At 38.1% G+C, this 26090-nt stretch overlaps 2 protein-coding genes and 1 pseudogene across 2 annotated transcripts; all 3 read right to left on the bottom strand.

The window, feature by feature from the left end:
* Positions 1-1782: 1782 nt before the first annotated feature.
* On the bottom strand, positions 1783-2727 carry LOC118569305 (olfactory receptor 52E4). Its single transcript, XM_036167022.1, has one exon. It carries the CDS (start codon positions 2719-2721, stop codon positions 1783-1785), a length of 939 nt encoding a protein of 312 aa, XP_036022915.1. The 5' UTR covers positions 2722-2727.
* Positions 2728-8797: 6070 nt separating this feature from the next.
* On the bottom strand, positions 8798-11503 carry LOC118576992 (annotated as a pseudogene).
* Positions 11504-20103: 8600 nt separating this feature from the next.
* Positions 20104-21067, bottom strand: LOC118595028 (olfactory receptor 52E8-like). The gene is given in 2 exon segments (XM_036205295.1): positions 20104-21030; positions 21032-21067. Coding segments are annotated over 2 exon segments (963 nt in total).
* Positions 21068-26090: the final 5023 nt, after the last annotated feature.

Below are 26090 nucleotides of genomic sequence, written 5' to 3'. Positions count from 1 at the left end.
TTTTGTAGAAGTAGAAAAAGATCCTTAAGCTATCATCTTACTTCCAATATTACATTATATTTTAGATACATATTTATTCGCATAGCTGCAAGTTTGAGAATGTCTGTTCAGAGATCCTTGATTTTTTTTAAGACAAAAAGTATGGGTCAGAAGGTTGGTGAGTTTTTTTAAAATGGTAGACACAGTTTAAATAACAAATTGTCAAATCACAAAGGTAAGGCATTTATTTTTATGGATCTGACTAGAGCATGCTAACTGGCCATGGTAGTAGGTTTCATTCACAAATGCATATAACACTTTGCTAACATGTATCCCTGAATTACCCTCACATAGCTCCTCTTATCCTACCCCCATTCCCTTATAATCACATTATACAAGTGAATTATTTCTGATAAAGATAATGTGTTTGAGTGATCTTCCTTCTCTTGCTACATGAAAATCATGCTAAAGATGGGTCCATTTGATACTCTTTGTGGACACAAGTATCTGCGTTTATTTAGACCTCACTCATTTTATTTGCCAGACTCAGGTGATATACCAGGTTTCAATGCATTTTAATTTTTCCACTGTAAATTTGTAGTAAATAACTTCCAGATGCACAAGGCAGAGTCTGTAAAACTCAAGCATGATTCATGCACATGAACCAGGAAGTTCTGTAGGTTGCTACACCAGGCAGGAATGGAGCTAAGCTAATGTTATTCAATATAAGAGCTGCCCAGGTTCACAGAGATGAACAGGTGCTTTTCCTTTAATGTCTTCTTGGCTTTACCTACCCATATTTCCTAATCATCTAATAATTTGAATAGTTTTGTATTGACATGTAGAACTAGACAACATTTCTGAAACACAAGACATGCAGGGCATATCTGCTGATTTTAAGCAAGAATTCTATGACCAGTCAAGAACTTCACTTCAATGGTCATTTGACCTATTTTAAACAAAACTTCATTCTTCACACATATCAGGAATTTGACAATATGAAAAAATATTTGAAGCCCATAGCATTAAGAAATTTTGCTGAGATTATTTTTTTGGCTTATGCCATAGAATTGACCTTATTTCCTCTTCTAAATTTTATGAAGCCCTATAGACATGAAGGCAAATGATGTATAGAATCAGATTGGATTTGGACACAAAATACAATTACTCATATCTACAATGACTTGCATCAAAATTGGAAAAGAGTACCACATTAATGTTTATAAGGTAGTCTGTCAGATACTTTAAGAAACTAAAACCCAGTTTATTGGAGAAAAAAATAGGGAGCGAGGAGAAGGAATGAGATGGGAGTAGTAATGACTGTAAGGATAAGACATAGAAAACTTACCCAAAGTGAATCAATAACTTTAGAGATGAAGGAAAAGTCTGGGCTTATTGTAAAGAATACAATGATATGAGGCAGTTCAAACACCAGTAAATACTAAACCAAGAACTAAACTTTGCATCTGTAAAACAATGTTAGGTTACACTGTCCTTTATTTTTCAAACTTACCTAAAGAGATGTGTGGAGAAATGGAAAGACTTATCATTCTTGAAAGTGATTCTATTCAAAGGTGATTGTCACCTTGAGTGTCATCTCTGTGACTTTCTAAACTTTGTCCAGATATGTGGAGGGAGGTAGGGAGCCTGGACAGAATTGTAGATTTTCTTAGCTATCAATACTAAAGCATTTCTAATCAAAACGCAAGGCATGGCAATCACAACTAAAATTTTAAAGACGTTCAAGAGAACTCAGATTATTATACCTTGAGCCATATGGATTTATCCAAACTTTACATAGAATTATTCTTTTTGTAAAAATATTTTTATTATTTTCTCTCGAATCTGCTTAGTCCTCACTCCATAAATGACAGGGTTAAGAGCAGGGGGGACAATTACATATAGATTAGCTAAAAGAATATGAATATAGTGAGGAATGTTTTGGCCAAAGCGGTGTGTCAGAAAAGAAAATAAGGCTGGTGTGTAAAAACACAGCATGACACAGACATGGGAACCACAAGTGTTGAGAGCCTTTAATCGGGCATCTTGAGATGGAAATTGGAAAACAGCTCTAAGGATAAGCACATAGGAACAGGCTATCAACATCATGTCCACAAGGATATGAGAAATCACCACAAGTCCATAAATGATGTTGATCTTTATGGGTGCACAGGCTAATCTGGCAAGACCCATGTGCTCACAGTATGTATGAGGCATAATGTGGTGCCCACAGAAGGGCAGTCTCAGAATGAGAAACACAAATGGAGTCACGAGAATTAAATTTCTTCCAATAACAACTGAAAGGAGAAGGCTGATGGTTTTATTGGTGAGGACCATGGTGTACTGAAGAGGATTGCAGATGGCAACGAAGCGGTCATAAGCCATGACCACCAGCAAAACGGTTTCCATGCCTGTAAACATGTGGATAAAGAACATCTGAGCAAGGCAGCCTCCAAAACTGATCTCCTGGAGATTGAACCAGAAGATGCCCAGCATTTTGGGAATGGTGGATGTGGATAGACATAGATCAATCATAGACAATGTGGCCAGAAAGTAGAACATGGGCTGATGGAGGCTGTGTTCAGTCTTGATCACAAAGAGAATGGTGATGTTTCCCACAAGGGAAGTCAGATACACAAGACAAAATGGGAAAGCAATCCATATATGAAAAACTTCCAGACCTGGAATCCCCAGAAGGATAAAGAAGGAAGGATGGAACTGGGTGCTGTTGACAGAAGGCATTTTCCTAGTAAGTGTCTGAGAATTCTTGTCAAGGGATGCTATTCTTTCATTAAGTGCTTCCATTACCAAAGTCCTGGGAGATGGGAAAACATCCATTAGTATGTTGAATAAAATGGTATAAGTACTTACAAAGATAAGACATTCTTGCCAGGAGTAATTGAGCAATTTGCTCTACATATGTATTACTTCTGAGACCTATTGTAGCCAATATTGCTTGCTTTTTTTCTAACTTATGAGTTCTCTGAAAAAACTGGAATATTACATCTTGTGGTATATATTCACTTTTTTTGGTGTTCATTTTCACTCATCACTTTGTGTACATTACCATGCATGTCCAATGTCCCTCGAAGTGTGATCTGCTATTAAAAAGCCATACATTCTATGAGATGCATTATATTTTCATTAGTGTTTTGATTTCTTATAAATCTAGAGATTGTTCATTGTTTAAGTATAGTCGACACAACATAATTAAATCCAATGAGATATTCTGTCTTAGAATTTTACCCATTCTAACTCTGTTGCTCTGAGTAGCCTGTTTACTCTATGACAATATCACTACTTTTTAGTACTTTTGGGGGACTGTGTTATTCTCAAAAACATTTCCAGCCTCCGTAGTTACTTGACAATACTCACATATCTGTCTAGTTAGAATTTCAATTGCTGTGATAAAACACCATGTTAAAAGCAACTTAAGGAGGAAGGTTTTATTCATATTTAAAACTCTCAGTTCATACACTATCACTGAAGGAAGTTAGAAAAGGAACTCAAGGCAGGAATCTGGAGGCAGGAACTGGAGTAAAGGCCATGGGGGAATGCTGCTTACTGGCTTGTGCCTCATGGTTTGCTCTGCCTGCTTTCTTATACAGTCCAGGCTACCTGCCCAGGGGTGGCATCACCCACAGTGAGCTGGGTTCTATCATATTGATCATTAATCAGCAAAGTACCCCACAGACTTGCCTACAAGCCAATTCCATATAGACATTTTCTCAATATGAATTTGAAAAAGAGAAAGGGATGGTCAAAGGAAGGTTTGAGGGAGGAAAAGGAAAAGGGAATTATCTAATTATATTATAAACTCAAAAAATAAAAAAAATAATTTAATAAGATTTCCTCTTCCCAGATACATCTAGGTTTGTGTAAAGCTGACAAAAAGTATATCCTTCTAAAAAATGCCTTCATCTTATCAGATACTTGTCTTATAATATATAAGGTAAATATTCTCTAAATATAAAAGAATCCATAGAAGACCCTACAGAAGCTGAGATAAAACTGATCATTCAGAAGGAAGAGTACAGTGTTTGCCCGTGCTGAGGAGAAGATGACAGTCTGAGAAATTGGAAGCTATTTGTGGAATTTGACTAATGTATAATCAATACCATCTTCAGAGTGTTTGTACAGGGCACTTTACTGGCAAGGGTGAGGTACCAGAGGAGTGAGAAAGGAGGGCCAATCTTGCAACAGAGTACTATTTAGAGTCATTAAGACACCTACTTCTTTACAAATTTACCCAGAATGCTTATTTCTGTTTTTATGCTGGAGCTGGGTTATACTTGAAGTGGCTGACACATGTAGCTAATGAGCTGGTCATTTTTGGAGGCTATCTTCATTTAGATGGGCTCATTGACAAAGATCTCAGTCCCATAACACCCTTTAAAACCTGAGTTGACGATAACTAGGGCATTTTCCATTATAGCACCAACAATTGCTGTGGCCACTGATCTTGTTATTTCTTTTTACTGTATTGTTTCTTTCTCTTTGGCCTTTGAAGAACAATAAGTAGATTTGTTTAGACCTGAAACTACTGAGATTTTAAATGACTAAAAATCTTGTTGTGCTATTCACTTGCTGAAGAACTTTGGCTAATTTCTCTACTTTAAAAATCAGGTTTTTTTTTTTCTTATAAACTTGGGGGGGGGGCAAATCCAACTAATATCCTTTATTTCAGAATGAACAAGATTAATGCATGTGAGTTAAGCAGCTCAGAAGGTTGCCAGAAAATATCACTGATGCTTCCTAGTGTTTTGTTTTAATCCAAGATGCTAAGAAAAGACCATTATTTAAAATGAGTTCATTGTAGTCTAGAAGATGAATGGATTGTTACAGAAGAATGAAGGGCTGCTATCAGATGAGACATTTACACTTCTCCTGGATATCCACTTATACTAACATCATCCAGTACTGCTTAGTTTGAAGAGAACCAGGTTCTGTTCTTAGCCTTACTCCTCTCACTTCAGCTTTCCTCAGCTTAGTCGGATAAAAAAAACCCAAAAAACAAAAAACAAAAAAAAAACCCAAAAAACTGAATGGCCTGGAAAGGAGGTTTATTCAGGCTTTTTCAAGACTGAGAGACATGAAGGGATATGAGAGAGACAGGAGCAGACAATAGTGAAGATGGCACTACTGGTGAAATTCTATCTGGATACTCAAACCAGTCACACCTCCACCCCTAACCCTCATGTGAAGGTGATCTGCAAGTTTTTGTCTTTTGAAGCAGAACAAACCTCACTACTGGCTTTGTTACTGTGGGTCAGTTTTCTAGCTTTTGTAATTTTCATTTTTATTGAAGTATGTGTGTAACTGTCATTCTATAAGCAATAAAGGAATGCGGTTGTATCAGGGAGAGGTTCATAGAGGGAAGAAGGGAAGAGTGAGGTAGGGAGAGAGAGGAAGGAAGGGAAGAGAAGAGCACAGAAGCAAAGTCTATAAAGTCTTCATGTATACCCCAGTCCTTACCTTAGCTCTACCAGTCCCTCCAAGCTGAGTTTTTCTGTGTAGACAATGGTTCTCAGGACAATCGTTAAGAAAAGGGAGGCTCCTGCATATTTGACCTCTCTTCCTCCTTTCAACTGTCTCTTCTGTACCCTGCCGGAATTCTAATATCTTAATATTTTATTTCCCCGTCCTTACATAGAGTTGAATAACCTTGTGGTCTAGGTTCTTAAAGATAGCCCTTTCAAACCTCTGGGCTTTTGGTCTCACTGATCCCATGGAGAGAAGCTTTAGTGAGTCTAGACACATCCCAGGATCCCTGAACATAGTTTTCAGAACCCTCTGTGTATAAACCTGTACCCAAGGGTCTTACATTCTATTCATCCCCATGGCATAGTAGAGAAACACTGTACCGGTTACAACTTCCAGCAACTCTTCTGTTTTGTTTTATTAAAAACTATAAATGCTGGCTTAGTTTTGGCATAGCCAAAGTTTAAAAAAGATGAAGAGAGTAGGCTCTTGAAATACATTCATCTCTGTGGTAGTGTAGAGAACTACAGATAAATCCATCAGTGTCCTTCAACCAAAAAAGAGTCTCCATTCTAGTCTGTGTTCAAGAGATGGAGTCTCTAGGAAAGCATATGTTCAGTTCTTTTGTTCGATTATGGAAAAATCCCATTTCTCCTAAGAAAACTTATCCTAATGTCTTCCTCATGCATGGCACAGTAGTGTTTCTTAAGTGTCCCTTCCTGTGTGGTAGACAAGACCTGATATTCCTCCCAGGACACACTATATGCTCTGATTTCCTGGCTGTAGATACAAAAGGTCCAAGGGACAATGGGATATGTGAGTCATCTTCTAAGTTCAGACTCTTTTGAGTTGTTATCACTGAGAAAGTAATGTTCTTATCTAAAAGAGATTTTGGTTTGTTCTGCTCTCACATTCATCCTTCTCTTTTGGTTGACAAGCTGGTCACTTAGTCTCCTGTCTTTCCCTCACAGAGTCTATGTTTGCTATTGTATCTACACCTATTTTTCATGTATTAAACCATACTCTATCCAATCTCTCTTCAATATTTCTTCCTATAACTGCCATTTTCTCTATTGTACACTATAAACTTCATATGGTGAATTATAAAAACTACTGTTACCAATAGCCTTCATTCAATAACCAATAATCCTTTAGACATTTGGTTGTAACTTGTGATTTTACACCACATATCTCTGTCTTTGGGGACTGACAATCTTTCATATAAAATCATCTTCACTCATTTCTAATTTCTTTCAATTTTCCCCCAGTGATAGTCATCCCTAATAGTCATCTGTATCACCGCTGTGCTTTCTGCATCTTCATGCTACTGTTTCAGCATGCACACTTTCCTTTGCATTCATTGAGGGTTGCCTCCGTTCTAACTCAATATTAAGGTAACATTTCATTCAGCTCTACTCCTCAGTTCACCTAGCACAGAGTGTTGGATGGAGGAAATGCTCAGATATTGCTGGGTTATATAAGTCCTAAAATTTTAAAGTGGCAGTTCTGTGAGGAGCCCAATGCTGAATGATCTTATCTCTCTCTTTTTAATTAATTAATTAATTAATTAATTAATTAATTACTTTGGTCATTTGCCTCAGCAGAATGCCGAATGCCGTTTATTGAAGGAGGGAGGAGGGCTTAAAAACAGACTGACAGTACAATAGGAGAACCCTGGAGGGCAGAAGTTCTTATATCTCTCTTATATATGATTTATAACTTATAAAAAATTATTAGAGTGTCTTCTGGCCGGTTATCATGAACAGCGTTATTATCTTCACTTGAAATCATTATTGATTTTTTTTTTCATTTTCCTTTTGAGATAGAAACCTGTTCTTAAAGAAGCAGTTCCTGCAAAGATTTTAGGGATTGGGTGTATTTTTACACTGTAACTCCTCAAACTGAAAAGCCTAAGACAGAGTATTCTCAGTCATATACATTGATATGTCTTGAATGCTATCAACCTTCATCCTTAAAAGTCTAACATATACCTTGATGCTCATGTCATAATATGGTCAATGACTAATTTCTTGAAGATTTTGGGGTTTGCAACAATTTTACTTTTTTGTGATTTTCTTGAGATAGGGTTTCTCTGTGTAGCCTTGGCTGTCTTAGAACTACCTCTGAAGTTCAGGCTGGCATCTAACTCACAGAGATTGGCCTGCTTCTGCCTCTTGAGTACTGAGATGAAAGGCATTTGCCACCACCACTTGACCAATTTTGCTTTAAAAATATTTACCAATGTGTCTTTTGTTGTTTCTTCTCTTAAAAAGATGCTGAATATTTTATTCATGTTATGACTTGTGTTTCATGTGGAGAATTATCTACAATAGTCATACTTTCAGTTTTGAAGGATCAGTTTTTTATGTATACAAGACTGAACAATAGAATCAGACAGAAAGCAGCAGCAGCAGCAGGAGAGTAGAGCATCATAATTAGATGATTGTATTGTCCAGTAGAAACTGGCTGGGGAAACTGTATAAACCAAACACCTGTGTTTCTGACTGATAAAGAGGGTCATGGGCAGAAGGTCTTCTTCTGTCCCTACCACAGACATTCTAAAATAAACATGCCTGGGTCTTAATTGGGGCCTCAACCCTAAAGCCAGCTTCTCAGTGAATGCAAAGTACTATAATGTATCTTATAATTTCTTATATACATGGGTAAGATTATAATATGTTCCTGGAATCACATTACAACTGAATGTTACAATGTGTTTCATTACTTAGATTTTTACAACATAACCAACTTATGTACAGTGTGTGGCTTAAAATTCTGATTTTTCTTAGTTCAAACTTCTTTAGCTGAATGAAGAATGATTTCAGCCTGGGTTACCTTGTTTTATTTTTATGAGCCTTTTCTTTAAGATAAATCACAGTTTAGCTAGATGGTTAAAGACAGTCTTACCCACAATACATTATGATTCAAAACTGAGAGCTAACTTCCATTCTCTTCCTTGTAGCATCTTATCCTTCAGCAAGCCACCTGGACTTGCTCATCATGGTGCCAGGTTTTCAAGTGCTACAACAATAAGTCTGAATGTACAATATCTCGTTAAGCTTTTGCTTGTATCAAATTTACTAATTTCATAAGAAGTCACATCCTTATCCAAGCTCAGAAGGTTCTCTCTCTCTCTCTTTCTTTTTTTCTTTTGTTTTTTACTTTCATTCTTTTTATCTGTGTAGACTTGGCTGTCCTAAAACTAGCTCTGTAGACCAGGCTGGCCTGAAAATCAGAGATCTGCCTGACTCTTGAGAGTGGGATAAAGCTGTGTGCCACCAAACATCTCTAACCAAGACTTTCATACAAGGTCTGATAAAGGAATGACACTTGAGATTTAGATGTCTTGCACTGGTCTATCAAGCAGGTACTCTGAGCTATAGAATCCTAATGCCCACACCAGACACAGTGCTACTTTCAGGAGGTTGGCTGAAACCATACAGAGACCACAGTCTTGCTTCACAGTCTCTTTTGTTAGGTCCAGTCAAGGTCACTTGATCAAAGACATTATGTGACCTATAAGGAGATTGTTGTTTGCATTTAGAGTGTCCACACTGAAAAAAATGACCTTGAACCTACATTCTGTTTCTTTAGTGTATAGGAGGAAAAAGGGACCAAGCATTTCACAACCTTACCATGCTTATTAATATAGGATTATACCCTCAACAAAACCACTAATTACTACTAATAATAATTTTATGGAACCCTGAGCCCTCAGCTGTCTAACTGCTGTGCAGGTGATCGAATCACTCATCTAATGCAATCATGTTGACAAAGTCACACTAGATTTCATGCCCTTTGGAAGCAATGGAACCAGATTCCTGTTTGTTTGTTTTTTCCCATTCCTACGCTAGTACACACTTCCAAGAATATTTCCATACTGATTTGAGTTCATGCCAAAAAGAAAAGATCAACAAAGAATGTGAAGTTCTGGAATTTTATTGGTCTAAAGAATTGCTGCTCAAGCACAATGAATAAAAACATCCTCACAGTGTGTTCTACAAAGAAAATCCAAAAGAAAGATTTTACAGGAAACAGCTATGGAAGGCAGATTGGCCTGCACATTGCAGGCTGAATAGCAATCCTGCATTAAAAGCCTGTGGGAGGGGAGTTGTCTCTGCAATGATCAGATTCCGTGAGTTATACTATAGGCCTCTGCAGAACTCCCTTAGAAAACCAGAAGGTTTGTGGGTTTTAACTCATCCTAGAGCCTTAGGGAGTTTGTTCCACATATAAACAGTCATTCTTAGGGACTCAGCAAGACCAGACAAGGGCACAGAAGAAGGGTGATAAAGTCTGCCCTTCCTGGGCCACAGGTCCAAATCTCTTGCTCCAAGGGCTTCTTCCAGGTCAGATATGTCCACAGTGAGCCCTAGGACACAGGTAGAGGCTTCCATCCTTGCTGCTGCTTCTTCTTCTTCTTCTTCTTCTTCTTCTTCTTCTTCTTCTTCTTCTTCTTCTTCTTCTTCTTCTTCTTCTCCTCCTCCTCCTCCTCCTCCTCCTCCTCCTCCTCCTCCTCCTCCTCCTCCTCCTCCTCCTTCATCTTGCCTCTTGATGTTCCTCCCTGACTGCAGAGCTGTCCAGTTTTCATGGCTCCCTGAGCAGGCAGGAATCTGGCAGAACTGTGATATGGGTAATTCTTCTTATCCGGATCTTTCCTGTCCCAGTGCTCAGTGTATGTGGGCTGGTGAATCACAACTGCATTGGCTGGCAGAGTGGGTTCAAGTCTTCTGAGGTTCAGCACTGGTTTTGGCTGGTTCTGTTCCTGAAGCACTTTCCACTGGTGTAAGGAGATTTCTTTGGCTGCTGTCTTCTCCATGTGTGCTCATGGTTCTGCAGCTCCCACCCAAGATCCTCTGTTGAGTTTTCTGTTCTGGTGTTGTCCAACTTGAGCCTTGTTGACTGTGCCTACTGGCCCTTTGACACTGTCCTTTTTTTGGTCAGTCTCCCAGACGTAGAAGAGCACATATACAGGCTCACTCAGGACAGAAGTCACATCCCACCTGTGGACCTTAGAATCATCCATCTTATACCACTTCTCACTGCAAGCTCTGACATAACAGAAGTAATGTCCACAGTGACAGGTCACACTGGCATGGACCAGGTCCTCCATTAGGCTGAGACATGTATGGCCACAGGTCAAGGGACTCAAGGTAGCTCACTTTCCTGTCCACTGTGCCACCTGTGAAGTTGGAGAAGCGATTTAATACCAGCAGGAGGACCTGCAAGGTAGTTTCAATTGTCAGGATCTTGGAAGCTGGCATCTTCTCTCAGAAATGGTCACAGTGGTAGGCATTTTCCCCACACAGCTCTTCGGGCTTCACTAAATCCTCCAAGGCTTGGTTCACAGTCTGAGCTGCGTGGATATCAAGGGGCATGTCCAGAAAGGGGTTCACAGAATGTGAGGTGCCCCGGCAGCTGAGACACTTGATGTGAGATCTGCATGAGCCTCCAAACAGCTCATGGATCAGGCTGCTGGCTTGAGATGGGGCTTCTGAGTGCTTGCTCCCTCGAAGGCAGGATTCGTGCATGGTGTTCAAGGTGAACATCAGAAACTCGTGGGCATCTTCCTGCTTGCCCTTGTGGAAGGTGGCAGTCAGCTTCTTGGAGGGCTGCATGACATCCCCAGAGTGGCAGAGACTCTGGGTCACGTGAGTTTCCATGGCACACATTGTGCAGTCTCCCTGGTGACAGCAGCTCCCAGAGTGCTCCCGGGAGAGCATGTAGTTGGCAAGAGGTGGTGTGTGTGTCAGACACTGCACCGCTGCGTTGAGGTGGCAGGTGTTCCCCGTGTTCAGGAGACCTGCACCCACAGCTTCGGGCTTCTCCCAACTCACACTGCTTGTTCCTGGCAGCATTCTCAGCTGCAACCTGAGTTCTATCCTCATACAGGTCTGGGGAAGCAGGAGTTGATTCATTTGAACCTGCTGAAAGATAAAAACAAGAAAGAGGCTTCAGGGTCTACAGTGTCCAATGAGGACCCGCTTGCTGTAAAGATCTTACAGTGAGATTCACCTTCTGTGAGCCGCTGAGCGGCCTCCATGTCTCCAGAAGTCAACTCTGAACACCTTGCGGGAGTCTTCTCATGGATTAGAAGGATGTTTTTCCCTTCTAAGTAGGACTACAAGAGATGACTTTGCCTAAATGTTGATCCTTTTATTCTCCAGTCCTGTGGCCACAGCCACTAATTCCTGCTAGGACAGCCAATCCTGTACAAGCCTCTAATTGTCTAGTGCAATTTAGGGTGTGGCCTATGCAAAGCAGCACTGATATCTGATCTCTGGTTTCCACTTCCCTGGAATCAGATTCTTTGCCCAAGGTGTCTATGCTTGGGTTTAAAAATTTAAAAACCACATCAGATAAAGACAGGATGTGTAGACCTGCCATACAAAAGTCCCCTTCATGTTGTTCACCCCACCTGAGAGAAGTAAAATCTTCCAACCTGAATTGTTTTGGCTTGGAGGAAGCAGGCTTTACTTCTGTGTAGAGTTAAACAGGTTCAGGGGCCGTTCTAACCCGCCACCCCCAACTCTAGCCCCAATGTGGGGCTCAGGAGATCAGCAGCAAGTTAACTCTCAGTTCCTTTTAGAGGACAAAATCTTGGAGTCTGCAGAAGGAATTTTGTCAACATAGGAACTTGCCAAGTAAAATACTAAAAGTGTTAGTGGTTTTGAGATTATTTGTAAGAAAATCTCCTGATTTGGGGCAGTGTAGTTCAAGGCACAGTCATGTTGGGGACCAAGTTGAATTGCAAGAAGGATCAAATTCCAGAAAAATAGAAAATTAGGTTTTACAGCAAACCCAAATGAACTCATTCTGATCTTAAGATGGAGTCAGGCTGTTCCACCAACGTCCTAGGCTGGACTCAGGGAGGTGAGGGAGGACACTTGGAGGAGTGGAGGGAGGGGAAATTGCTATTGGGGTGTATTGTAGGAGAGAAGAATAAGTAAAAGAAAGAAAACATGATTTAAAAGGAAAGTAATCATTCTCACACTGAAAACATTTCTCTTTTTTATTAATTCTTTTGGAATATCATATAATGATTTTTTTTTATTGTGATCACCTTCCCTACCAGAACTCCTGCTAGCCCTTCCTCCTTCTCTCTACCTATCCAGCTTGGTCTCTTCATTGTTTTAAACTCAAGGCCAGTTTGTGCTGTCCAATTACTCTGTGCTATGATGGAATCCAAAGGAGCACAGTCAACCTGCTAGGGGTCACACCCTTAAATAAGACTTATCCTCACTGTCCCACAAGCTAACAGTTGTCAACATGTCCTTAGTTCAATATAGGACTTCATACCCACTTCACTTCTCCATGCTGGAACATTGTCTGCTTGATCATGTTCAAGTCTTGTGCATGCTATTACAATTGCTCTGAGTTTGTACATATATCTTCCCTGTTGTGTCTTGAAAACACTATTCCTAAATGTCACATTGAAAAGCAATGTTTCAGGGGCAAATCTCATTTGGTTTTCTGCACAGAAATGATGTAAATTGTTATTCATTTCATTCCATGTCACCTGTATACACATTCTCTAATTATTTGCAGTTCTATGTCATACACCATACATCTCTTGTAAATATTTTTTCTCTCTGTACTTGTTTTTTTTTAATCAAGCTGCCTGCTTGTGTACAAGTTTCCTGCATTTTAATTAATGAAACTATTTGGGCACGTATAAATTTGTGTAAGAATTGCTGGGGACCAGCCTCAGCAGTTTCAGGAGTCCAAAGGATGGGATACCTGGAAGGCGCAGTAATGACTCAGAGACAGTGCTCGTGCAAGCTGATGGGTCACTTCCGGCTTCTGTAGTTGCTAAGTAGCTTCTTTGCTACAGCTTCTTTAGCTTCCTTTAGCTTCTGCTTTTGCCCTGGTAACCTCAGTCTTTTATTATCATAAGCAAGGGGGAACAAAAAGAAAAGGGGAAATCACCCAATACAAAATATTCTCATGATTCCAAAGGTTATTCTTAGAAAATCACCAATATATTCTTCATTGTCTTTGATTACACACAGGAACTATCTCAGACTTAACACCAAAGTGAGTATAATCTATTTTTATTATTAATAATTATACAATCTTTTGAGCACTTGACGCAAAGGCTAGAAACATGCAATTTTGCAAAAAAAAAAAAAAAAAAGGTAAAAATAAGAACAGTGGTCAATGTACCAGACAGTCATTTCCTTCTCACACAGCCTGCTCTGACCTCAAGACCTCTGCCGCCACCTAAGCTCCTCCTTAGCCCTCTGCAAACACTAAGCCCCATGACTGGTGGGCTACAATGACCTCAGACAAGAAATCTGTCCCTGCAAGTCAGCAACTTCTGTCCTTCTATATCCTAATAATCCCAAGGAAGACCTGATACAATTTTCAGAGCTTCCATGAAAGGATGCTCACCTTTTTGGCAGCTCTTTTTAATAGAGGAACCCAATAAAACTTGTAGCAATCACTCCATCAATTGCCACATTGTCTCCACACTCCTTCAGAGCGAATCAAAATATCTGAATTAAAGTTGCCATCTCCATTTCTTGGTAGAGGCCACTATTCTCCTCCTATTCTAGGTCCCCACACTTTTACTTTGTCATCCCATCTGTATGTTACTCCATCCACAGTCTTCATCCAATAACCCTTAGGATCTCAAGTTTTACACAATGCCCTTGGAATATCCTCAGAAACTGAATTATTCATCATGGCCAAATTGAGTCCAGTGCGCTGATACACATCATACCATGTGCTATAGTTGACCACACATTCGGTACAGTTTATCCAAGCCTAGAAAGCTTCCCCAGGCTGCAGGTTCTTTCCCATGAGCTGCATAACTGCCTTAATCTCAGCCTGGGTGATCATCTCTGTATAATTTCCTGTGGAAATTTGCTTTACTCCTTTCCTGTATCACAGAAATCATCATTGATCTAGGAACACAGAACATGAAGATCAGATAGAAGAAAAAGACTAGTATTACAAGAAGTATTTATATGGAGGAGGACATGACATGTGCATGCCATAAAGAATGACCTTTGGATACATAGGCATTTCTGCCTTGGCCCTCTAGAGGCATGCTAAGCAGAAGATCTGGAGGGGAATGCATGGAGGGTTGATGATCTACAATCTCAGGTTCCCTTTTCTCCCATCTCTGCTGGCAGCACATCAGGCATCTTATATGCCATCCCTGGCAAGTATAAAGGATTACATATTATATTATATACTTAGGATATAAATCCTAAAGTGTTGTTCTTCAAGATTATCTGGTCTATTATGGTTGTGGTTTAGATGTGATATGTATCTGACCTCTTGACCCTTAACTGGTGACACTGTTCAGAAAGGTTATAGAATCTTTACAAGGTAGAGCCTTGCTGGAGGAAGTATTTTGTAGGGTGCAGACCTTGAATTTTATAGTCAAACCCTACTCTTTGCTCTCTGACTCCTTACTACTGAGACAATGTGACCAGCCAGCTTCCAGCTCCTGTCCCCATGCCTTTTCCTCTATGATGGACCTATTTTGCCATAGGTACAAACCCAAATAAACACTTCCTTTTTTAAGTTGGCTAGTCATGTGTTTTGTTGCAGTAATGTACAAAGTAACTAATACAATTACCCTCTAAATATATGTATTCCAATTTGAAAAGAACAAATGGACAAATGTGTAGCTAGAGTTTTCTCTTTGTAGTTAGAGTTTTCCTGCCTGGTCCACAGTTAGGACAAATCTCTCTTACCCGCCAGTCCCACAGCCACTCAGACCCAACCAACTAAACACATAGACACTTATATTGCTTACAAACTGTATGGCAATGGCAGGCTTCTTGCTATCTAGTTCTTCTATCTTAAATTAACCCATATCTACTAGTCTATAAGTTGCCACATGGCTTGTGGCTTACTGGTATCTTAGCATGTTGCTTCTCATCACAGTGGGGCTGGCAGTATCCCTCTCTCTGCTTTCCTGTTCTCTCAATTCTCCTCTCTGTTAGTCCCGCCCATACTTTCTGCCTGGCTACTGGCCAAACAGTATTTTATTTATCAATAAATCATCCACAGCACAAATGATGACAAAAGAATATGCACAATGAATTGTACAGAAATAAATTAATGGGAAATGTAAAAATAATACATACTTAGGAAGTTATTTCCCATACATGCTCATATGGGCATCTTATTAAATTTAATGAGTCACCACACACACACACACACACACACACACACACAGTCATACATAAATGTGTACAGAAATGCTTTTCTCCACAGAGACTTAAAAATTGGAGAGGAACTTGTAAACGGACAAATCTCTCCTGCATACCTATTCCCAAATAACCACTCAGAGGGTTTATATTAATTACAAAATGTTTGGTCTATAGCTCAGGCTTATTGTGAGCTAGCTCTGACCTCTTATATTAACCCATTTCTATTAATCCATATTTTGCCACATGGCCATGGCATTACCCATCTGCTGGCATCTTGTTTCTGGATAGCATCTGCCCTAACTCTGCCTGTCTTCCCCCTGTCTCTCTGCTTGGATTTTCTGCCTGGCTCTTATCCTGCCTTACCATAGGCCAAAGGAGCTTTATTTATTAACCAATGGGAATAACATATATTCACAGCCTACAGAAAAACCATCCCACAACATTTCCCCTTTTCTGTCTAATAAAAAAGAAGGTTTTCATTTTGACATAGTAATTTATATATAATAAAACAGTTATCAAGTAAAAATTATAGTTACAATATTTATTCTATTTGTATTTGGCAAGATTAAAGGAAATATTCTATCATCTATCCAATTTTTGTGAGTGTAAAGTTTTATATTTATCTTTTATCATAACTAAAGAAAATCATAGTAATAACTATCTAGTCTTCAACTCCACCAAAGACCCCAGGTTATAATTTTACCTGAATAGACAGGAAGTGCATTGCAAGCAACTTCCAAAATTCTATAAATGACAGAGACATCTGGCTGCCTGGACAGTTACCCAAAGTTCTTTTGTAATGTTGGGGCATCCATCTTTAGCCTATAGGCCTAGGGTATCTGGCAGAATTTTCAGTGAAGTAGGAAATTTGAAGGACTGTTCTGCCTATTTTGGCAAAGTTCATTAGTCACTTTCCTTTGTGTGTCTCATAGAATGTCTGGCAGTTTCTTCTGTGAAGCAGAAATCTGAAGGACCATCTTGCCTTGTTTAGGTGAAGTTCAGTGGTCACTTTCCTATGGGTCCTGCATGCCAAGTTTATACAACATATTGTCAAGCAGTCCAGGCAAGAGCAGTTTCTTGCCCAAACAGATAGCCTTTGCCATACTGAAAGCAAAATCCATGAGTTTCTTCATTGCCCATCATCCTTGTTTAAGTAATTGGTACTGCCATTAGCGACATGTCTCATCCAGAAAAGTCTAAGTTTTTAAAACATTTTAAATGCAACATTCTGTAGGTTTTTGAAGTGTTTGAAAATTGCCTATCCATCTGAAATACATCTTTATATATCTAGAAAACCTAACTAATATGACTATAAGCTTGATTATTATACATGACTATTAATCTGTGTTTCTTAATTATATATTACAATTTCAAATGAGCTGTATAAACATAGTGCTCCAAAACAAGAGCAGAAATATACATATAGTATAGCAAAATTGACCCTAAACCTATACTGATAAACCAAAATCCAAATCTATGTAAAGGGTTTGAGACCAACAGTTGTTTTTTTGAATTAAAGTAGACTCAATAATCTACCTTTTTCATCATTTCTGTATCAAACTCCTCTTTTTTTTTTTTTTTTGAAAAAGTTTGACTGTGACCATTAACCATTTATAACCAAACCCCTTTAAATGAAACATTCATAAACAATATTTTGGGAATTTGGACATCGTTTTCTAAACCACTTCCTGCTGATTGGGGATCTGGTAATCTTATGGCGATCCTGAAAAAATTTGAGATAATGTCAAGTTCTGGGAAAACCAGCTATAACTTTTGTTGATAGATGCCATCTGTCAGGGTTCAGGAGGTCTCACTTGTTCAAATTTGATCCATCTTAACCTGGAACTAATCCACAGCCTCTTGCTTCCTGTGGAAACAAAAGCAGAGCCTCTTTTCCAAAGCAACATATCCTCAGATCCAAATTTTGAAGTCAAAATATCTTTAAAATATATATGTAGGCTTAACTTAGCAGCCCCCACAATCAAATGTCTCTTAGTAATTAATAATCCCAAAGACAACATAATATACAGTATTCAGATGCTCTGTGTATTTTCCATCTTTATGTGGCTTTTTTAATTACTGTATTTCTTTTTGAAGGACTTTCTTTACCCTTTTTTATTCTCTCCCAAGTGTATGCATATTTTTAAACACACTATAACCCATTTAGAGGTTTTTTTCCCATCTGAATCTGTCCCTATTGTGTATCTATAATGCTTGTCTGACCAGGAGGGTTTTTAAATTGCTAAGTTACATGACTAGGACCAAAGTGGCAGCTTTGGCTGCTGGCTCCTCCCTGCTTGGCTTTTCAACATGGCGAGAGGTACCAATGAGTCATGCTTACCTCCCCAATTCTTGGAAGCGGTATTAATTAGTGTATTGCTCTGTTTTAAGCCCATGTCTGTGCTCCCAGGCCTTCAGGCAGTGGCCAGGAGAAACCTCTTTGTATTATAGCCTGTGAAAGACTGTGGGAGTCTGCCATGTCTCTGCTGAAACCCTCAGCAGCCAAGGGATGAGGTTCTGTATCAAGACTCATAATGAGATCTGAACTAGGAAGATGTTCTTGGCTCTGTTTTAGAACCTTTTTTTTTTTTTTAAAGCTCTCAGGTTTTATGTAGAATCCATGCCAAGTGTCTGGGCACCAATTCTAGACTGAAGTTTCTTGGTCCCACTCAGTCCTACTTGGGCAGCATCCATTTTTATAAAATAATTACTCAGAGGCTTAATATGAATTACAAACTGTTTGGTCTATGGCTCAGGCTTATTGTTAGCTAGCTTTGACATCTTAAATTTACCCATTTCTATTAATCTATGTATTGCTACGTGGCTGTGGCATTACCAGTCTGCTGGCATCTTGTTCCTTGAGTGGCTGGATGGCGTATGTCCTGACTCTGCCCTTCCTCTCCCTGTCTCTCTGCTTAGATTTCCCACCTGGCTCTTATCCTGCCTTACCATAGGCCAAAACAGCTTTATTTATTAGCCAATGGGAGCAATATATATTCACAGCATAAAGAAAGACCATCCCACAGCAGGAACTTCTTGGGATGAATAAAGGCTTTGGTCGAAGAGGGAGGGGGCACGAGAAAGGGTAAAGGAAATGAATATGAGTAGAACTGATGATATACATATATGTAACTCATTTTGTAATATGGATTTCCTTGTGATAATGTATATCTAACACTTTATTTCTAATTTATCCTCCATTTAAAGGAGATTAGAAGAAAATCCTGGTCCTCAAATACATTTTTGAAATTAAATTTTAGAAAGATTTTTTATCTCAATTATTCATTCATCAAGTGGCTGTAGTGATAGTTTCAGGATTCAAGAATATTAAAGCAGATAGTATGTGTACAATCAAATTGAAGACAATACAAACTTTGGGGCATGCTAATTATCATTTTCACCATTTCTTTAATAGTTGTTCTTATCTCTGAAGTTAATCACCTTTAATAACATATTTTAAAAATATTTATATGTTAAATTAGTGAAAATCATTAGGAGTGTTCTACAGTTGGGCAAGATGATTGCTATGGCAACTTCCAAAATCAAATTTGACTTTATCTTTGATTGACAATATTTTACCTAAGAATTTTATAGGAGTTTGTTTTTCTGTCCTTTTTGACTGCCAGTTTTGAAAACCAGGAATATATTGCTTATCTACTTTGCTGTTTCTTGTGTTTACCTTTTCATAGTGCAAAAGTTTATGGTTTTCCCACAAACTTATTTATACTCCTTTCTCCTTTTTAAAAATATTTTGAAATTCAATAACACTTTTTTTTTAATTTTTACACATTTCCCTGTTGAAAGTCATCCAGTTCAAATCCCAGTACATGAGCATGCATTCTCTGTCACGTGGCTAAATTGTACCTGACTTCCTAGTTCAGTTAGTGTCCCCTCTTTGTTTGCATGACCATTACATAAATCTACTTCTATCATGACCATATGACCTGCATTTAAACATGTCTATAAAATAAATATTATTACCTGTAAGAGATTTAGAACTAGATAATGCTAATAGTAAGTTCTTCCTTCAGCAATTTCAAGCACTCTTCCGTGAAACTTGCTGTTGAAAGACATATTCTGCTAGGTTTCAATACAGGATACAACATGTCTTCAACAGGCACCACCATTTATATGTATAATATGTGTATATGTATTATACATATTATATATACATATTCTACCAGGTTTCAATAGAGGATACACCATGCCTTCAACAGCTGCCACCAACATATGTATATATGTATAATATTTAGATCTATATAAATCTATTGTATTGTATAAAATATGTATTATAAATATATATCTGTAGTATACCAGTCACTAGGGAGGCTGAGACATAAAGATTTCAGGATAGCAGTCAGTCTGGGCTACACAGATGTTCAATTTTAGTAAAATTAATTATTACTTTTTATTATTAATTCAAGTTCTTTTAGACCTTACCCCCCCATTACTTGAACAAATTACCTCTCACTCAATTTTTTTTAGTCAAAAGAATCTTTACCCGCTGTTGGATCTGCTTGGTCCTGATCCCATAAATGACTGGGTTGAGGGCGGGAGGGATGACTACATAGAGATTGGCCAGGAGGATATGAATATACTGAGGGATATTATGACCAAAGCGATGAGTGAGGAAGGAGAAAAGAGCTGGGCCAAAGAAGGCTAAGATGACACAGATATGGGAGCTACATGTATTAAGAGCCTTCAGACGAGCATCTTGGGAAGGGAGGTGGAAAACGGCATACAATATCTTAGAATAGGAAACTATAATAAGAAGCACATCCAGAAACAAAATGGAAATATTCCCAAGACCATAATAGACATTGGCTCTGATGCTGGCACAGGCCAGTCGTGCCACACCCATGTGCTCACAGTAGGTATGTGGGATGATTCTGTGTCCACAGTAAGGCAGCCTCAGGAGGAGAAAAATGATGGGAACAATCATGCATAGGCTTCTTATAACTATGACCACAGCAATCACACCAATGACTCTGTTGGTGAGGATCATGGTGTACCTGAGAGGGTTGCAAATAGCCACATAACGATCAAAGCCCATGGCAAGGAGTATGATGCTCTCCATGACTGTGAAGAAATGGATGAAAAAGACTTGAGCAACACAACATCCAAAGCATATTTCCTGGAGGCCGAGCCAGAAGATGCCCAACATCTTAGGGATGGTAGCAGTAGAGAGACTTAGGTCAATCATAGACAGCATGGCCAGAAAGTAGAACATGGGTTGGTGAAGGCTTCTGTCAGTCCATATGACAAACAGAATGATAAAGTTTCCAACAAGAGCAATCAGATACACAACACAGAATGGAAAGCCCAACCAGAACTGTGCAGCTTCCAGTCCTGGAATCCCCAGCAACAGGAAGGAGAGAGGGTGGGCCTCAGTGACATTGGGCAAGGGCATTCTTTTGCAGGCTGAAGCTGGGCATGGTTTAAAAGCTGTTGGCAGTTTTCATGGAACAGTTCATCCAGGCTTAATAGAGAGCTACAAAAACATAAAGAGTCTTCAAACAATGTGTTGATATTAAAAATACATTTCTCCTAAGGCCTTTGAGTTTTTCCCCCATTCTCCAGTTTTGTATACATAATCCTAGTAACACTGCTCACCTACACCAAAAGTGTGAGAAGCTGAGATGCCAGATGTGAGCTTTGCAGTTCTTAAAATTAGTGTTTAGAGTAAGAAAAAATGTGACATCCCCTCTTTTCAAGAGCTAGATATTAGGAGGATATAATAAAAGTGATAAGTAGTACAATAGATAACATTGGTTTGGTATCTATTGTTGAAAAACATTGCATCTATCATTATTACTTAGCTGTTTCATACAGTTATAATTTGCTGACATAAATTTTACTGTATCTGGCTTTATGGAGAAGAAGATGTTTTAGAAAGTTAAACCACTTCTCACTATTTCCCATGTTAATAAACAGAAGTGTCAAGATTTCAAAACAAGTTGAAATTAACTATGCAACGTAGTCTAGATCTGTCTTTGTAAATTTGTTAGTAGAAGCAGTACAAAGCGAGAGGGGAAGAAATGGGTCTGAGGAAGAATAATTTATACAAAATTTCCTTAAAGGAAAAAAATCTGCATAATTCATGCTACTATAATTTGAAGCTTTTATAAAACCATGATAATTATAACAGTGTTTTGTGGCCCCAAAGTGAATAAATTAAAAAGTAGAAAAAGACATGGAACACACATATCTCCTAGGATCTGGGTCTTTAAAAGGAAGACAGCCTCAGGTAGGAACTGGAGATGGGTTAGCATAAGGAAATGGTGACCCATGAAATATCTGCCCCATGAGAAGCTGCCTTATGGGAGCCTGCTGACTTCTAGTTGAAAATATGTAGCATCAAATTTGACCATCAGCCTGAAGCTACAGTGCAGACTTTTAGGAAACAGATCTCATGTCTACATTCACTTCTGGCATCTTCAGTCTCAGGTCTCCCAAACTATCCTCATCTCAAGAACTTACTAGAGGGACTCAGAAAAATCATTCAAAGCTATGACATTCATTCATACAGCTTCTTACTGGAAAAGGATGCTGATTACAATTAGACCCAGAAAGATATGCCTAGGAAAGCCTGTGAGGTTTACAAACGTGGGTTACCCACTGTCCTCTCATGGAGTTGTGAAACACTGTCCTTTTGACATTGTATGACAATGTACCTAGAGCATATTACCATCTAGTGAAGATCACCTGGACAGTTTTATTGTGGTCTAATTATATAAGCATGGCTTTTTGCTTACTTCATGGCTGACATAACATTATATTTGCTAGTTTTCATGTTGACTGATGCCACTTGATCAAATCTCCAAACAAGTTCCTGCTCTTGGTCAGTTTACTTTAAGCATGAGTTTTAAATTAATTCTTTAAGAAGTTCATACAACCTATTTTGATTCTATGGCCTGGCTGCACCCTACAGTTAGCATGTCATTTCAAGTCCTTGCTTTGAACAAATTCATGGAGATTACCTCCTGGAGGCCCAGAATAATAAAGAGATTCACTCTTTTTGTCCAAATAAAAGTTCTTCATAACATGTTTACAAACTTATTTCCCAAAGTACTTGCTGCTGCTGTATCTGAGCTTCCTGACCTCATGCTTCACCTTCTCAACTCTAAGTACTAATAACCAGCTTTGAATTTAACTTACCCCTTCAGAAATATGAAGAATAAAGAGAAGTCAAACAGCTAATAGTTATATTGTGTCCTTTCCTATGTCAAATTATTGTAAAGTCAATATAGAGTTAAAATGTATTGCTCTGTCCTTTAACCATTATGGCTCTTTTTTTATATTACTTATTATGTCACCAAAAAGACAGCAAATATAGGAAAACTAAGTGAAATTATAGAAAATTTAGTGATATTAGATTATGACACAGGATTAGATCCTCATTCTGCTCTCAGTTTACTGAGTGTAGGCATGTTATGTGATGCCCTGAGTTTCTGTTTCATGTCAATAATGCATAGTAGTGTCTATTATTGAGTTGTATAAGTGAAATTATATATGTTTGAAATATTGTAGATGCCAAGAAATTTTCCTTCCAATGTATTTCCCCCTTAATCTTGCCCTACAGCACTAATACATGGCATCATGTTCACTGCTCTGATATTATACATTTTAAGTATTTTCACCCATGAATAGATGTTTCTTGCTTGTTTAATCTTTTCTAATTATACTTTTATTTTTCAAAAGTTACATGAATATTCTAAATCTTCTCAATTTCTGAGAATCTAAATTCTAAGCATATATTGCAAAGACTTACCAAGATGCCTTTCTTTCTCTGAGAGTCATGTAACAATTGTGTATTGTGTATTCAGTTTTAAAATACAGATACATGGCTTAAAGGGAGCCTTTAATATACCTTAGGGGATATTAATGATGTGCATGCATGAGTGTGTGTGTGTGTGTGTGTGTGTGTGTGTGTGTGTGTGTGTGCACTCAAGCTCTGGGGCAGACAGTAATAATGTCTCCAGATGCCAGAGTCCTTCTAGTAAACAACAGTAATTCCCTTTAGTCACTGTACCATGCAAAGAGCCGTTCTTGGCTAATCTCAGTGAACAATTTCCCTGTATTTAATTAATTGACACTTTTTTGCTATTTCATATATCATTTTTTGCAAGTTCCATTTTGTCTTTTGTTTTCTTTCTTTTTTCCCAGCCCCCTCTTCTCCAGCATATGTATTGCTTGCTCTACTCACTTTGGATTCTGTCTGTGGCTGGGAGGAGAGAGGAAATGAAGCATTAGCATTTTCATTCTTAGAAAATAAGTACATTATAAAACCATTTTGAAGTTTGCAGTTCTATGGTGCATAGTACAGTCACAATGCTGTGCTATTATCATTTCTATCTGGTTCTAAAATTTCTTATCTTTTCAAAGTAAACACTGAAATCATTAAGCAGTCACTTCCCTTCTCATATCTCCCTCCATTCCCTGGGAAACATTACTTCACTTTCTGTCTTTATGAATTTTCTTTAAAGTTTATTCTGGATAGTTCATATAATGGAACCATGCTATGTAGCTTGCTCAGTTATAAATTCTGTTTTATGGATTTGTATGTCTTTATTCACATCAGCATGCAATCCATTCCATACACTATAGATTTTGTTTTGATTTGATCTTTCTTGGTGTATCTTTATTTTCAATATTTATTAACTTTCATAAAAGCTTCTTTTAACTATATCATGCATTTGACCCAAATTAATCCTTCATAGCTTCTTTCCCCCTCCTGCTAGTCTACTTCTTCCTACAGTTTCACTTACACTTTCTCTCTCTCTCTCTCTCTCTCTCTCTCTCTCACACACACACACACACACACTCACACACACACACACACACACACAAAATCTTGGATACAAAACTGAGAGAAAAAAATGCTATTTCTGTCTATCTGCATCTAATTTATTTTACATAATATGATTAAGTTGCATCCCCTTTCTATCAAATGATGTTACTGTATTCTTCCTTATTATGGAATGGCACCCTAATGTATACTCATACCACATTTTCTTTATCTATCAATGGATGATGGGCACCTATTCACCATGACTTGATTATTATGAATACTGTTGTCTTTTCTCCAGTGTATACTTATATTATTCTACTAGATCAGGAAGATGTGCCATAGACACATGGTTGATATGTTTCCTTTACTCTAATTTTTTTTTAACAACAGATACTTGAATCCTTGTTATTAGCTTGGGATTTTTAATAGTCCTTATTCTTTGTGTTAAAGGACTTGTACCTTGTGTTAAAGGAGATTGTACCAATACAGGTTGTATGTTGAGAAATATAAACTGACTCTTGATGACCTGGAAGTATTATTCAGAGCTGGGGTTCAGGTGGCTGTGAACTGCCATGTGGGTACTTAGAAGTAAACTCAGATGCTCTCTAAGCGTTATAACTTTCCAACTCTGTAAGAAGGTTATTGGCACTGGTTTTGACAATGAGGTGATTTTTTTGTTTGATCCTAGAAGCATAGGTGACAAAGCAAAAAAAAAAAAAAAAAAAAAAAAAAAAAAAAAACGCTTTGTGAAAGGAATGACAGAGGGCACTATTATAGATAATAAAGGTTAATGTATGAAAGAGATAAGACAATGCTAAGGTATCAGACAGCCTGCTGAAAAGATATGCGAAGGACTTTGGGACATTTCTCAAAGGAAGATAATTTTTATACCAATTGGTATATAAACTTCCTTTTTCTCATTTTCTATTAGTTCTTTGAGACTGACATAAAATGCAATTTGATCACATTCACCCCCTTTTCCACTTCTCCAAATCTCCAAATCTCCCATCTTCCCTACTCAAAATTCAGCAAGAGCAATTGGTGATGCCCATATATTTGTGAATCTCTGGCCTTCCACTGGAGCATTGCCAACCACCAGGAGCATGTTCTGCCACATGTGGGGACATAGGTGGACTGAAAGAAACTATCTTCAGTAAAATGAGCCAAGCACAGAAAGCCACTATAAGGTTTCAACTATGTAATTCTTATAAGGAGAAAATATAATGCTAGTTACAAGAGTCCAGGGTGTGAGTGAGGTTGGGAAATTAAGATAAAGGGTATAAAGCTTTGGTCACAGGGAATGTATATGTTTTGGAGATAATTTGAATAGAGCTGTGTCCATCATAAAAAAAAGTGGTTTAGTTGCAAAGAGTACATATTACCACTCTCTTGACAAATCTAAGGTAATTGACTTGTTAATTACTTTGATTTAATCATTTTATAATATACACTAACTCAAAACATTGTTTATATAATATAAATATGTAGAATCCTTAATTGTCATTATACTTCATTTAGCCTGGCAAAATTAAAATAAAAGATGTTCCCTTAAAGGTGGAGCTACCAATCTTTATTGTCTTTTATAATATTTGACACTGCTAATTTCTTCCAACATTTTACATAGAATTCTCTTGATAAGAGCTCAATTTTGGTAACTTTCAGAACTT

The sequence above is a fragment of the Onychomys torridus genome, chromosome 1 (genome assembly GCF_903995425.1).
Source record: "Onychomys torridus chromosome 1, mOncTor1.1, whole genome shotgun sequence".
NCBI classification, from domain to species: domain Eukaryota; kingdom Metazoa; phylum Chordata; class Mammalia; order Rodentia; family Cricetidae; genus Onychomys; species Onychomys torridus.
Note: the sequence above shows the minus strand (reverse complement) of the source record. Positions and strands in the feature narration are given on the sequence as shown.

Bases quoted from the DNA above. Each gene is read 5' to 3' on its own strand.
- LOC118569305 (XM_036167022.1), bottom strand. From the start codon at position 2,721: ATGCCTTCTGTCAACAGCACCCAGTTCCATCCTTCCTTCTTTATCCTT.